The 15,858-nt window shown below is 32.0% G+C and overlaps 1 protein-coding gene across 2 annotated transcripts in view; it reads left to right on the plus strand.

Annotated features, from left to right (window-relative positions):
• Window positions 1-15,858, plus strand: part of LOC130891509 (protein turtle homolog A-like) — an 842,489-nt gene that overhangs the window by 660,717 nt on the left and 165,914 nt on the right. For both annotated transcript variants that reach the window (XM_057796310.1, XM_057796309.1), the window contains exon 6: window positions 9,651-9,802. In XM_057796310.1, the coding sequence (XP_057652293.1) occupies window positions 9,651-9,802 (152 nt within the window). The remainder of the gene's footprint in view (window positions 1-9,650; window positions 9,803-15,858) is intronic.

The raw sequence follows: 15,858 nt of genomic DNA on the forward strand, positions 1-15,858 counted from the left end.
GTCCGGATTCGAAGAACGTTCCATCATTTCGACAGGTTCTCATTCTCACAGTATTCCTTCTTCTGTCCTGAATTCCAATGAAGATTCTGGGAAGTATTATCTTTTTGCTAAGAGTTAGCCAATAGGCTATACACTCTTGTCTTCTTGGTCTGGACGTCTTAATGTCTGTGTGATTTCGCTGCATCGGGTAAACCTTTTCCAACTTTCTTAGGCAAGAAAAGATCTAATACGAGTGGTCCTTCGCCTTCTTCACAGCTGTCCCCAATGTATAACGGCACTTATATTACTTTTTAGTTTTTTTTTTTCATTTTTTGTTTTTGGTATATTTTTCTGAGTTTGTTTGAGAGCTATCCGTATCTGTTTTCGTATTTAGGTTTAGGTATCTCGTTTAGACGTGGACCAAACACGTCAGAATTTTGAGTTATGTTTTATACATTATATATAATAATTTGCCTGATTGTATTCGAAAAATGTATACTTTCAACAAGATGGCTCATTAGAATTAGGTGTTGAACCTGTACCAGTTGACACCTTGAAGGATAATATTGTTCGTAGTAGTATCCTTGTCATTAAACATTTTTTCACATCTACATCAAAAATTGATCACATTCTTTGTCACTTGAGTCTTTGGATTTCCACGGTAAACATTTTGCTTGACTTTTCGAGCCTTTGTTCGAGTTTCGTCGAGAATTTTAAAATTTCCTTCCATTGTTGATTTTGACACATGAAAGTTTCTAATGTTTATTCTCCCCCCATATTTTTGGAGTCTCCATCAAGCTTATGTTGTGAATAATCCATGCTAAGGTCCATTTTTTATATAGATGTTCCCAAGTATCTCAAACTTCGAGCATACATATAAATAATGTTCATAACTCTAATAATCATACTGTTAATAAAGTTATTTAAAGTTTATTATCATGTACAAAAAAATATAATTTGCTCCCATTCTAAATACTCTCTTCAGCAGCTATTCGAGCTCATTCTAATTGGAACATAATGCTCTTAAAGGAGATGTGTGCTTTTTTGCTAGTATATAAGTCTTCACATGATGATTAGGTCAAGGATTAAATTGCGTTGGCCAAGTGCGAAAGAATAATGGAAAAAGAGCTGAAGAAGATCGTCAATCATGCAGCGAAACTGGAAAATTAACTAATACACCCGCAAGAAGCCATCTGCCAAGTAATAAAAGACTGCACTACTACAAGTAGAGTCGACAGGTACAATTGGTTTCCCAACATAAGCGACGAGAAGAAGATCGAACAGGACGAGAAGATGAGAAAAGAAGCGGTCAGACTAAACGAAGTGTTCCTGAGGTAGGACAGAAGAAGTTCAAAATAAAACCAAAGTAGTAATATCGAGAAAATCACTAAACCTTTTTCCTAAATCATTTCATCTATTGGTTTATTCATATATTTTTATTAAATTTTAGGTTCAACTGAAAAAAGTATAATTATTTAGGATACAACCGACAATATAACTTTAGAATCTGATTTGAATCAACTTCATAATCATTTCGATCGTATATCAGAAAACGATTTGTTCTAGGATGATAACAATGATAATAATAAATTAACACTTATTGAAAAAATTGACGATTGAAACATTTGTTACATTGGTACTAAGCCTTAAATTGATCTCATATTTCATGAAATCAACTATAAACACACTTTTTTGGTCAAACTTTGTTTGGATTTTTCTTTGGTTTGTTAGAAGTGTGTTTGTGTATCCATTCTTCAGTCTCTGGATCTCCTCATTGTTATAGAGTTTTAGGAACGTAATGGATGATGCTATTGGCTCTTGGTAAATTTTTCTCTTAGCATAAGTCTTCGTATCTCATTGATCATTTGGTTAGCTTGGTAGACGGAGGTTATAGTCATCATCGTCATCGGCATGGATGTTTATACGATTTTTAGTAAACTTTCCAAACCATCCATTCATCTTGCGAAGATTTGAGAAAACAAATTGCATCTTAATTGGAAAATTTTGGGAAAAAATTAATTATGAATAAAATTTCTTTTACTTGAAAAGTTTTATATCAAAATGAATATTATTAATGGAATGTTTTTAATTTCAGTCGAGCGAGACTGAACAAGATAAAAGACTTATGGTATTATGCTGTCTTGATATGTGTTTCAAGATCCACCACCACCACCACACAAGAAATTTTCCAAATAGATTTTTTTTGGTTGAACATCTTTTCATTAGACCCAAGAGAATCCTTTATTGACCCTTACTACTAGCAAAAATAGATTGTAATGAGCCAGAGATCTTAGGCATTGAGAAATAGTGGAACAAAATACATTGGAGTGATGCAAGAAATGAAGCATTTCAACCGAAACAAAAAGCTCAATTTGATATCTTAATGGAACAAGGGACACCCGGAATCAATCATCTATGATGTGGGTCCCTATTAAGATCGTGTATAATAAATCTCAATGAATACAATAAACCTTGAGTTTAATTTATAATTAATTTAAATTTATGTTTCTTCATTAGTCACATTAATATAAGACAGAAATTGGGCTATCCGACAGGGTATGTTAATGGAGGGTAAAAATAAGGAACGTTATTGTATCCTTCAACTAAATGACTAACAGATTTACTCACAAGATATTGCATCTCTGTCTGGGTTACTTTTTTGCAATGTTTTAAAATTTAAATAATTTTAAATGAGAAATTATTATGTCAAAACACATGTCATACATTAATTTCAATCCACAACATTTATTTGAAACGGAATAATTCTACCAACTCTTAGCGGTATATTTTCTAAGCTTCTAATATACTTCTCTACTACAATTTCAATTTTCTTCCATATCAATTGATCGTTTCATTATATTTTATCGTTAAGCATTTTCTATTCCGATCTACTTGTTAAGGCGGTATATTATAAATGTAACAGTTTATTCTGTTCATCAAAATAAGAGAAGTAACTTACATATTTTTATAATTTTCACAACAATTCTCTAACAAAAAACTAATAGATTCATGTTTTACGGCATCAAATTTACATAATTACTTCCATCCCAAATTAAATACTCCATGTTGACTGCTCAAATACCTGATAGGTTTCTAATGGAAACAAATTGATTCGGCATTAATCAAACCCTTCAAATTCCGCAATATTTCAAATTAATATTAAAATGCATCAGATAAATCGCCTAACCCACAATTTTTAATAATCCACGTTCTCGCCGTCATTGGTACTTTTCAGGGCACAAAAACGATAAATCAGCCTTAGAAAAGTAATTTGACCAATTTATTTACGGATTATTTCAAAATTTATCCCGCATTGCAATGCACTCTCTTTAATAAAATGTCCATTATGAAGTTGGGTATCGGTTTAGAGAATTAGGTGGATACGAATTTGATTTATTCAACCCGAGAGTATATGCAACGTAATAACAGGAGATTAGAGCTGAACATCAAATTAATATACTCGGTATTATAGAAAATTGCTCGAAGGTTATCACATCATTTCTCTAAAACTGAGAAACCCATCGATTACAAATGAAATTGAACTCAATTACAGTAACATAAATAATGGAAGAAAACTGTAGTTGCACATTTATCTTATTATGTGGATGTTTGATCTCATTACTTAATAAAAAATATGTACACGACATTTTCAGCTCAAATTTGTAGAAACGGAATGTGATCCTCAATCCCACATACTTTTTTTGTAATCAATACGAAACATAACTTAACAATTTCTTTCCGTTTTTCCGGCATTATCTTTTGCTACAGAAGATGGAATCCATGCAATTCTGGACATAATATCAATGGAATAATAATTTGAAACTTATTTTCAGGTGTAATCCACACCTCCCCGAAGAAAATGTTTGATATAGAGCCAGTTGTTTCGATTTACAGTTTTACCAATACAATTCGAACGTTACTGTCTGTCTATACACCTTGTTCACAAGACAGATTATAAACATGCCTGTATATCCACATATACCCATTTATCATAGACTAATGGTCCATTGTCCTGTTTATCAAATGGTGCAATGTAACTTCCTACTATTTATCTCCTCAACTTTATGCCACTCACTTCCTTCTCGCTTTCTCAATATCAGTACTCTTTGAATTTGTATTAACCCATTTTGTCATGTGTCTTCCCCTAGCTCTTCTTACAACTGATTTTCATTCTGCTAGTTTTTTCAGTGTATCTTCTCGCTTCATCTGTAGATATATCTGTACCCTCATAATTTGCTTGCTTATATTTCACTACTTTTCTTCCATTGTTTTTCTCACAATTCCATCAATGTTTTTATTCTTCTGTCTCCTGTTATAACGAAACCATCAATTTTCCACAAATTTTTTGTCTTGAACATAATAAATTTATTGTTATTTCTATTTAGTTCGACTAGTTATCTCATGACCAAAGGTTACCACTAATCCAATCTTTATATATTCCCAATTTCGTTTGTTTTAAAGAAAGCATCATATGAAACTGCTTATTCACAATGAGCCATTGTTTGTTTTTTTTCTCCACATTTAATTAAAATAACAAATATTTCGACGTTAACTGTTATCTATGGTATTATTTCTTAGTCTTTTGTGAACTTCTAGCCATCTTGCAGTTTTAGAATCATCATTTTACAATATCTTTCTTTTGGATTATTAAATAAAGGTTCCAAATGATCATCATCATTATTATGAATATGTTAACATATACTTTATGTCAACACTAAAGAAAGTTTTAAATTTGATTAGAAAATTGCATCTTAAATTGTTATATTCGCCTCTTGATATCACTATCATTACTAGAAGGTAAAAAGACACGTATCAAGAATCATGTCATGTCTTGTGTGTCCTATTGATGATACATTTCTCATTAAATATCCAGTTTCAATATCAAGAAAATTCTTATTGCTCACAACTTTGATTTTGGAAAACTAGCATGTGTGATCTAACCATACAGTGAATAATTTCACTAGGAATTGAATTAAGGGATGAACAGATTGAATAAACTTCTTCAAAGTATTGCAATGCAATCATCCCAATGTTGAATTCTCGACTGAAAGTATTTTTAGACAGATTCTTTCGGAATGACGGACTTCTTGGAATTATCGATGTTAGAAATGGTGTCAAGCGTTTCCCTCCGACTAAATTTTCGGGATGAGCTAGGAGTAGAATAGTGATAAGTTTGACAAGGTTCATGTGGACAGTCAGAGACACGTCCCTCTGAATTCTATCCTGATTTAAACAGGCTCAATTTTCAAGTCTCTTTCTTTGTACATCGCTTCGTAGTAAACTAGCCTTTTTTTAGTTGGAAGATCGTGTCGACTGCTCCTATATATCGCTCTTATAATTTGAAGACAGTCCTCGGAGCTATTATATCATCAGGAGATTTTAAAATTCCATATACCACTTTGGCCTTTCTTTTAACTAGGAACAAAACTCAATGTTTTGTCAAGTTTCTTTCTCGTATTGTTGTTCGGAGCTGGTTCAGCTCTTCTGTTTGATCACATTACAAAGAGAACTTGTTATATAACATTTTCTAAAGATAGCAAAGTTTCAATTCATTAATATGGGTAGAATCAAAAGTGTTTTATGGAATAGTGCTTTGTTTAGTGAAAATAAATTATTTCATATGAACGTACACCAGAGACTAACGTTGCCAACGTTATTTCAGTGAAATACAGTATTTTTTCAAAATAAGTTTTCCAAAATATAGTACACTTCCAAAAAGATTCAGTCTTTTATGGGAAAAATTAAAAATGGACAATGATAAATTTGTTACCCATTTGCTTCTATAAAAACTATATTTTTTTGTACTTCTCGCATTTTTTGACAATTTTTTGTCTGAAATAAAAGTGTGTGTGAATACATTCAATTTATAAATTACTATAAATTAATAGTTCATTTTCTATCAATGAGATACTTCTTCTGTTTCTCTGTTCTCAGTATTTCAAATTCGTAACTGAAAAAATCCTTTCTGTAAACGCCGAAATGGCGGAAATAGAAAGCAGGAATGGAATTACTTATATATTATTAAATTGGGGAAGTAATTTCCAGTAGTTTCCAAAGTATGCTGCTATTTTTGTCCTGTGGTTTTTCCCATAATTTCATTACACTCTTTTACTTTTGCAAATATTTCATTCAATCTTTCTGACTAAAGATTTCTCAATTTCGATGCTAATTTTTTCTCTAAATATTGTCCTATGTTCATTAACCTCTTATTTAGAAAAAAACAATCTGAAATAACCAATTGTTTTCGCTTGAAGTAATATACCGTGAACATTTAACAATAGACAGGATAATCTTCTGACTATCATAAATTTAAGTGAGGAAAATCAGTTGTAGAATCTGCAACATTTTTTTCGTTTAATAACCAAAGGAATATATCCTTTTTTCGCTGTTCTGGCTCTTATTTCGACATACTATATCAGTGATATGAAATTTTGAATATGTGTAGGATACTCCTGGATTAAACCAAAAATATAATCACTCGAAGCCTTCCAATTCAAAACTATGTCCACACAATGAAGGAATCAAAACCACCTAGTACCAACATACCGTTTCGGCTCATACCTTTCACCTTCAATAGCAGCAACAAATTTTTATACCCTTCTCTACGGACTGCAGAAACAGAGGAAAGGCTGTGGATTCTGAAAAGTTTTTAAAAATACATTGCATGCTCGACTGTATGTGCGTGTGTCCCTCCACCAAATTAGGAACTCGTTATTCAACATTTCTATACAGACAATGGTAAATACCAAAAATCTCATCGGTATTGTCTGCATTCAGACCAAACACTTTCTCAAGGAAAGGTTACAACAACTATTTCCAGTATATTTTAAGGAATTTTAGAAATTTGAAAATCTAAATTACTTGCTTCCGTTATCTGTCGTTTTAAATTCAATTTTTTTTGTGTCGATAAATCAAATGGAAATCGGTGTGACCCGAATATTTCTCCTTCGGAATTTTTCAATAATAATTGTTAGAAGTGTCGACATTTCTGTGGTCTATGTCATTCGATCTTCTATATATTGAATTCCTTTGAAATAGATACTTCGGTATTACACATTTCGACAGCGGTGTTATGTATGATCGTTCTCTGCTTTAGGGTATCTTTTCATCGGAACTGTCGCATTGCATCACTCCCGTCTGTTTGTTTTTCTTGTCAATCTCTTTATCTGACACGTGTAGATTCATCCGAGAAAACTTATTAGAATATATCCTAAAATGATATTTGATATAATCTGAAATTATATATACGTTCTTGAACACTCCACAGCTACTAGTCATATTTGGATAGAAATTGATACCTTCTTATTAACATGTAGACAATTGACCCTTACATGAATGATCAAGTATTTGGCATGGAGATATACGTTATATTTGGTTGCTACTAGGTGTTACAACCGAAACATGGAACTTATCTTGACACCTGGGTTTCAAGTTACAATTTATACGAAATATCTTTACAAAAACATACTAACGAAGTTTGGCATTGCTGTTATATGTGTTTTGAATCATATTATGAATATTGTTTATGTAAATTTAATTTTTCCTAGTCTCGCAGAGATATATTTCAATCAATTTACTGTCAATTATGTTCACAAATATATTCAACAACAATGTGATAATGGATGAATTTATATTTTACATCTATTTCGAGACTCAGAATACAAACCTTTACTACAGTATTTTTTCAGAAAATATGAGTGTTCAAGGAGGTTCGATGTAATGGTATTCTAAAAGAACACATTTGATATTATAACACTAACAAATAATCGTTTCTTTTCCATGCCTCCTTCTTATTACCAAAATATCACTGCATAATGGAAGACGTTCTGATTTTACGAAGGTTGTCTAAAAAGTTTCCGACCAAACACAGAAACAAGAATTTTTTTCCATAATTATTTTGATTTCGCAACATTGTCTACTTTCAAATACATACATTGTATCCATTCTCTTAGCTTTTCAACTCTTACAAAATAAATAATAGTTGCCGTTTTCTTTTAAAAATATGCGGTTACGTTTATGATAACATCCTCGTAAGATGAAAATCTTTTTTCTGTAAGTGAAACTTTAAGGTTAGGGAACATTAAAAAGTCACAGGGAGCAGATCTGGTGAACACAGTGGGTGGTTAACTAATTTTAACAGCGATTTGTGAATTCAGCTAGAGTGATCACTGAAGTGTAATAAGGTGCGTTATCCTGATGGTAAAACACTTTCTTTTTCTTCGAAGTAATTCGAAGTAATGTTGCGAAATACTTTACTGTTATTATTTTATCAATGTACACAATCCCATAACTATCCCAAAAAACCGTTGCTATTACTCTTCCAGCCGATGAAACCGTCTTTGCTTCATGGAACAGATTCGGCCTTTGAAATCATCTGTGTTCACAGTTTTTTTTTCAGTTCAGGAGAGTCGTTAATTAATCCAGGTTTCATCTACAAATATGAATCGACAATAAAATCCGTCTAAAATATTGCTTAAACCGCTTCAATAGTGTTCATTCTAATGCATTTTGGTCCAAAGTTAGCAAACGTTGTACACTGACATGCATAATTCTTCATTCAGCAACGTCGTTATTATATGGTAGAAGTTCTCATTGAGATCGCTGGTTGTCACAGTTTAGGCCGTCCTGATGTCATGCTAATGAGGCTACTTTTGATATCAGCTGCCCAAAACTTTACGGTCAAAAATGATGGTACAAAGTCTCTATACCTCCATTTTCTCTTTCGTAGGCATATTGTTGTTTCAGTGAGAATCTCTCAAGGGATGCGCAGACATTTTCCCCGACTCATATTGATGAAATGAGAGAAGATATCTAGTCATTCCGAAGTCAAAAATACCAGAGGTCATATGGAAATGAATAAAGCCCTTCAGCGAATTCGTGAGAGGTTTGATTGGATGGACAGCTCTGACGATGTGAAGAACCGGTGTAAGAAATGGACGACTTGTGCTGCGAGTAATGGACCACAGTAAAAGAAAGGCGCCCATTTAAGAGTATAATGCTGGAAACATTTTCAAAGGATTGCCTTAGATATCGCTGGACCATTTCCGACGAAAGAAAGTGGTAATAAATACATCCTAGACCTAAGGACTATTCTAAAATGTGGGTAGAAATTTGTGCGGTCCTGAATCAAGTCACAGCTGTCGGAGATGTATTGGTGAAGTATTAGTCAGAGTATATGGTGTGCCCTTGAAGATCCACAGCGATCAAGGAAGAAACTTTGAGAGCTATGTGTTCCAGGAAATCTGTGACCTGCTGGGGATGAAGAAGAACAGGACAACTGCATTACATACCCATTCAAATGGAATGGTTGAGAGAATAAACAGGACCATTGGCAGATATCTGTCCAAAGTAGTCCAAATGTACAATTCTCAAGCTCTAGTATAATTTTTAATTCCTTTTTTTTTCAATTAACACACTAAAGAATTCCCATAACTTTGTTAGCTTCAAAATTGTTTTCTTTTTGAAGGAAATTCTGGATTTCATCTGTTTTATCAAAATCATGTTATAGATTCCTGATTTTGATCCCGTTATATACATCTCCGTATATTGTATACATTTTTCATGAAATATAAATTCATATTATACAAGAATTATTGAAAAGATGTTTCTTCGAATGATATGATTCTACTAAGAAAATTTAGTTGCTAATTTTCATTCATATCCTGTTTCAGTGAGACCACTATGGGTGAGACTTCTTGGTGATAACAAACCTTTGTCAGCTGAACAAACATACGAATTGAGTTGCGAAGTTGTAGGATCAAGACCGGAACCTACAATAACGTGGTGGAAAGGAAGTACTCAAATGAAAAATACACGTGAAACGGTGAGTCAAGTACAATTCATTCAGTAGAAAAATGATGCAACTCAAATAGCGACTATGAGGTCACACTTAAATAATGTTGCCGGACAAAACTAATGTCGAAAGTTTGTTATACGCCAACTTCTTCAAAAAGAAACTTTGGGGGTATTTTATGTAATCTTCCTTATACAAATTACTTAGACATATTGTTATATAATTAAAACTTTAACGTGTGACAGAAGTTGAGAGTCTAGATAAGAAAGTCTGATAATCATTTTTTCAAAGTTACCAAAGTTAACATCCGCGACAAGGTAACGTTAATTGTCATTTCCTTTTATTTCCATTCGGTTATTTTGTTTCATTATAGTCAATTGATAATATAATGAATCATGTATCGATTGTAATTACATTTTTGTTGGATTTAATACTCATTAGGATATTTCCGAGGTATATTCATGTCTATGCCGGTTTATCAATTTCCAGAAAAAAATATTATGCTTGAGCACTCTCATTATAAACATCGTATGTTGAAAGACAATAACAAGTCACAAGTTTGGTTTATTAGATTACCGGTCAAAGTCTTGTATTATGGTGAAGAGGAGGGTTTACTTTATATTGTCTACTTTAAATAGATATGAATTCAATATATCAGATTAAGTTCTTAGATACAACTTGTATTCCAATATTTCGAAAGACCATAGACTGTTTTCAATTCTCACTACTTATTCTATATGACCATTTCTAAGACTTTGGATAATATGATTCAAAGTATTCTTCATTCAATTCAACTTCACTAACATATTCAAATCAAACGAAATTCACTTGTTACTATCAACCCAATATAGCATAGTTAAGGTAGCAAATCTACTTTATATGGTTGCTTCTTTTCCATTAATTTTATTCAAATTTTTACTGCTTATATATACACCGCTGTAAGACTTGAAAGAATGTTGGTAATGTCTTGTATAGGGAACATCGATTCGCTATTACATTCACTCGTAACATCACTTCTAATAATCGTAAGATTATATCGGGTTACATCTGGAACATTTTAAAAATAAGACACTTCACTATTTCCTTACATCGTTTTCTTTGTATGTTTTGTGTTATTTTATTTTCATCACTTTACTCGAATGTAGTAATTTCGATACTAGAAGATTTGATGTGATCATTCATTTCGAATCATGGTTTTTTATACAAATTCACTATAATTCAGCAAGATTACAATCAATATATCAATTATTTGACGTACCTCATCTAAATCAAAGTACAAGCCAGATATAATTATTATCTTGTTTTAATACCATACTTCCTATTGTTCAATCATATTTTGAAGTTTCAAACTATCAGCTAATACTTCCCACAACTAGATCGTTGTAATACATTATCATACCAGTATCCTTTTAGAAAATTTCTCATCATAATAGCCTGATTTATAACATTTTTTATGTTTATCCTAATCTTCCTTTTTTATATTTTTCTGTACCAATTTGCCTTGTTCGTTACCCATAACTTACTCAAACCATATGACTCAATTACTATTACAATGTCGTCAGAAGTTTAGATTAACCGTAACGAAGGGCAACAGACGGCCCGCGAGTCAGCTTCGATCTATGTGAGTATCTATTCCGGCCCTTGATACCTTTTTTCAAATCAAAATTTTCTAATACTGTAATTATTCCTAATGATGGTGCACATGTATATATGGATTGAGAACAAGAGGATTGAAGCAACTTTAACCCGATATTTTACAATTCAAATTCCTTTCCCGAAATTTTATAGGAATGTGCCGACTGAGCAATTTGCGGATTTGGTTAATGCAAAGTACATTCACTTCTTTTTTGGTTCTACTTATCGTTGTGAACCGCTCTACTCGAAAACAAAGTTTCTGAAATCGAAATAAAGAATTTAAACAACTGACTCGCGTACAGAAAGCTTACGTTTGAGCACCATGCAACTCGAGCCGGACATTAAACTGTTATCAAAGTATATACAGTACCAGAGGTTTTATTAATTAGAATGTATTTTCTTTTTTACTTTGGATTCTTAAATAATTAATCATGCTCTTCAGAATTTTTCCATTTCATACTAATTTATTATAAATAAATTTAGTCAGTTGAATTCAATTTTTATGTTTATGAAAAGAATATAAGCTACAGAAAAAGTTGCTCATCCCTATCTAAAATTGTACAGTTATATAGTTATATGGTCTTCTACCACTACTATTCTCATTAACAGTAAAAATGTACCTGGACCAACGTCAATTTGTAGGGATTGATACCAGAAATACCACTTTCTAATTCTTTTTTTTGGACCTAATAATCAATGTCAGTCTCTTGATATGAATATAAATCATTTCTCGTTCTTTTAAATACAATGACAATTGTTATCATTCATTGTAAAAGAATCTAAAAATAGAAAAAAACATTGAAAACTCTTTGCATAGACACGCATGGTCGTTTTGCCGTTAGTCCTCTTTGTTGTGCCACTTATTCGGTTAAAGTAGAAGTCCATGTAACTGCATAGTCTAAAACTGATAAATATTCATGTACTGGTTGTGGAGAGAATATAAGTCCCTTAATCAAAATAGAAAAAATATATAATATATGGAAATTAGTCCCTATTGTGAACGATTTGAAGATATAATTTGAACTATAAACTAAATATCAATAGAGTGCATATGAAGATTACAAATGATATAACGATATGTACCAAAAGTTATCGGAAATAAAGTTAAAAATTTATTTATTCAAAAATTTTTTCCCTATATATAGGTAACAATAAACACAATTTAAATTATACTAGAAAGGTCATTTTCATCAATTACGCGTAATTTATGATTAACGCGTCGCATGTACTCGATTGATCATTCTACATCAAAGCTCTTGCTCATTTCTGGCTTCCTAATCGTCACTTTTTAACCAATGTCTGATATTCCTGGCATAGTGACAAGAAGATAGATCTGACCAAAATATTGTTTAGTCATTGGGATGATGTGTATTAATGAAATCAAAGAATTCCTGTATAAATATGTGCGTCCAAAGTCTGACCCCTCACACACCCGATATAAGGACGTTAAATGCCTGCTTGTAATATGGCACACGAGACCAGTTATCTTTTCGGATATATATCTCACGTCATTGAGAGAATATTCCATGTGTATAAAATCCATCATTGCCTTCAATTTCTAACGGTGAGAAAGTGAAAAATTTCTCGTCATCCGTTATCACAACTCTATGCTCTATGAAGTGATGTCTTATTAATGCACGTGAGCATATCGGAATTTTTCGCAACTGCTCTTTAGTAAATGCTGGACATTTACTCTTTATCTTAAGATCTCGACTGATGATCATGTGGAAAACCCGAAATCGGTGAGACAGCCTTCGAGTTTATGGTCTTAGTTTGTCTATTGCACATTCTACCAATCTATTAGACTGGGACTTATACATACAAAGCTTGGTATTCCTTTCTCACAGTCACTTTATGTTTTATAATTGATCGAAAGTGCAATATTATGCTCTCTACTAGATTTACAGTGTAAGTTCTTGACAACTGTCCAACTAAACTGTATATACTTGTTCGGGTAACTAAGTTGAAATTTGACAAAAATTAAAATGACATATCAAAATAAATTCAAACTTTAGAAAATCTTTATTTTCTATGGCAACTAGATTCGAAGTTATTTAGAATCAAATTGAGGCAATGCATTCTTTCACAAAACTTCTGTTTCATATCGAAGAATAGGGAGCAAATAAAATTTCATCAAAGTTTCCATATACTATTGCACATAAGCTAGAGTGTAGCATCAGTGGTAAACTAAGATATGATCGAGTGGTGGTTGTTAATAACTTTTTGTTTTGAATGATAACAAAATTCCATAGTTCAAACAAACTTCTTTGAAGTATATTCTGTAACCTGTCTCAAAAAAATCTTATTTGACGAATCACTTCTTAACAGAACTTTTTTAAAATGATTAGTAGCTAGTAACGACTAGCCTATATTTTATTCTGGAGCAATCACTCAAATTTATCAGTATAAATCATTTCAGTTAACAAAAATTTGAGTAAAAGTTCCATATACGTCATACTGATACCCGTATATAGTAAAATTGAATGATCGAACAATTATATTATTAATGTATGAAAGGTTTTTGAGAAACATAAAATATTCTTATAACATCACAATAAACTACGCCGTATTACTCCACGCTAAACTCAAAATAACTTCGTTCGCTTTAACATATAACAATATTACTGAGCTAATTTCAACCATTTTGGGCCACAAGTTTTGTTGTAGACATTACACACGTAATTGGCTTTTATTACTTTGGCCCCATTTTCCTCGTTATATGTTTGAATTATTATAACTCGATATTGTGGACGTTTACATACATAAAAAAGACCCTAATTTTCACCATCGCGTGTCCTGTATTCATAAGTTCATTTTGTTTCCTCTTCATGTTGTTTTCGAATTATTATATTCCATTATAGAGTGGAACAGATCAGTTACTCAATGAAAAAGTATCGTTTTTGATACTCTTAATGTTAATATCTTCGAAACATTCATATTCGACACAACTTTAGTCCAGTCTTAATTCGTTAATGACATATAAACCTCAGTTAACTTCACGTGTTATTTATATTCTGTATTTTCAAAGTTTAACAGTTCAATTGTAAAGATTAGGGTTGAGTTGAGTTTTTAGAGAGATTAGAATATAGATTATTATGTACACATTATTGAAACGTTTGTCCAGTTTAAATCCAAGTTTTAAGCTGCTAAAAATCTGATTAAAACTACATTTTCCCCTCCGATCGCTTGCTACAAAGTAACTATTCATTTTATGAAATTTTATAAAGTGGGACAAATCGAAACTAATAACAATAGTTCGATCTTTTCGGTCATCACTCCGTAAATTAAGTTTTTCCTGTTAGTTTCTTGAAATATATGTTCTTGAACTTTTCCCTACAAACTTTGTTACGGAAACTCACTCAACCAAATGGCTTTTAAAATCTGCTCTTGGAGCTCGTTTCCACGAAAAATTCATCTATTGTAAAGAAGAGATAAATATTTTTTCATTCGACCATACTTTCAAACCACCCTTTAGATTAAAACTTTTAATCTTTTGGAGCATCACATTAAATTCAATGACATTTAGAAAAAGTACAATAGGTTCACTTACTTTGAAATTTTTATTATTCAAGTTTTATTCACAACTTCTGTGTTGAACTCCTGCAAATGCATTGGAATTCTAGGTACTAGCCTAATGAAAGCTGGAAGAAATATGACAGTGGAGATGATAAGGGAAAATAAGTAATATGAAGTGAAGAACGGAAAAAGAAGATTGAAATGAAACCATCTTAGCAAATAGAATGGAATCGGAATAGAAACTATCATCTATCACCTATATTCTTATAAGGTTATATGACAAAGCAAAGAAAAATAAATATAATTAATGCTTCTTAATTTAATTGGAATATATAAAAATAATCTTTCTATTGGAGTACGTCAATTGTTAACCTTTTGCCGAGCTCCACGCCGTCACTTGGACGGCAGTCAGGTATTCTCGTTGTTATTAGGAAATGACAATTTCGACTGACTTTTTGTGTTCAAGTTACTCTACCTGCTACTCATCCCCTGGAACAAGAGGATAAAATTTAATCTCAGTTGTTCAATGAATGGTGAACAGTTAACATTGAAGTGAAACCTGGCAAGTGCCTTCCGTTGCAACCACCAAGTGTTATTTATCTCAAAAATCTGGCTCAATATTTGTGAAAGGCCAGTTTTATGCTAGGCCTCACATAAAAACCTCCCCATTGACATTGATCTGAAAACTTTTCTATGTCTTATCAGAAGTTAGTTTCTGATGTCTGTTGACGTCGACTTCTTATATATTCATGTGAATTGGTATCTACTTTTGTCAGATATTGTCGATTAACATCTATTGAAGTCGATTGAGATCTATTGTCACTTTATATTGATTGATGTCTTAGTCTTATGATGTCTATTGACGTCGATTCAGATCAAATCTCATCGTTATATATTTAGGTGAGCTGGGGTCTAATTTTGTCAAATATTGTCGA

The sequence above is a fragment of the Diorhabda carinulata genome, chromosome 3 (genome assembly GCF_026250575.1).
Source record: "Diorhabda carinulata isolate Delta chromosome 3, icDioCari1.1, whole genome shotgun sequence".
NCBI lineage: Eukaryota > Metazoa > Arthropoda > Insecta > Coleoptera > Chrysomelidae > Diorhabda > Diorhabda carinulata.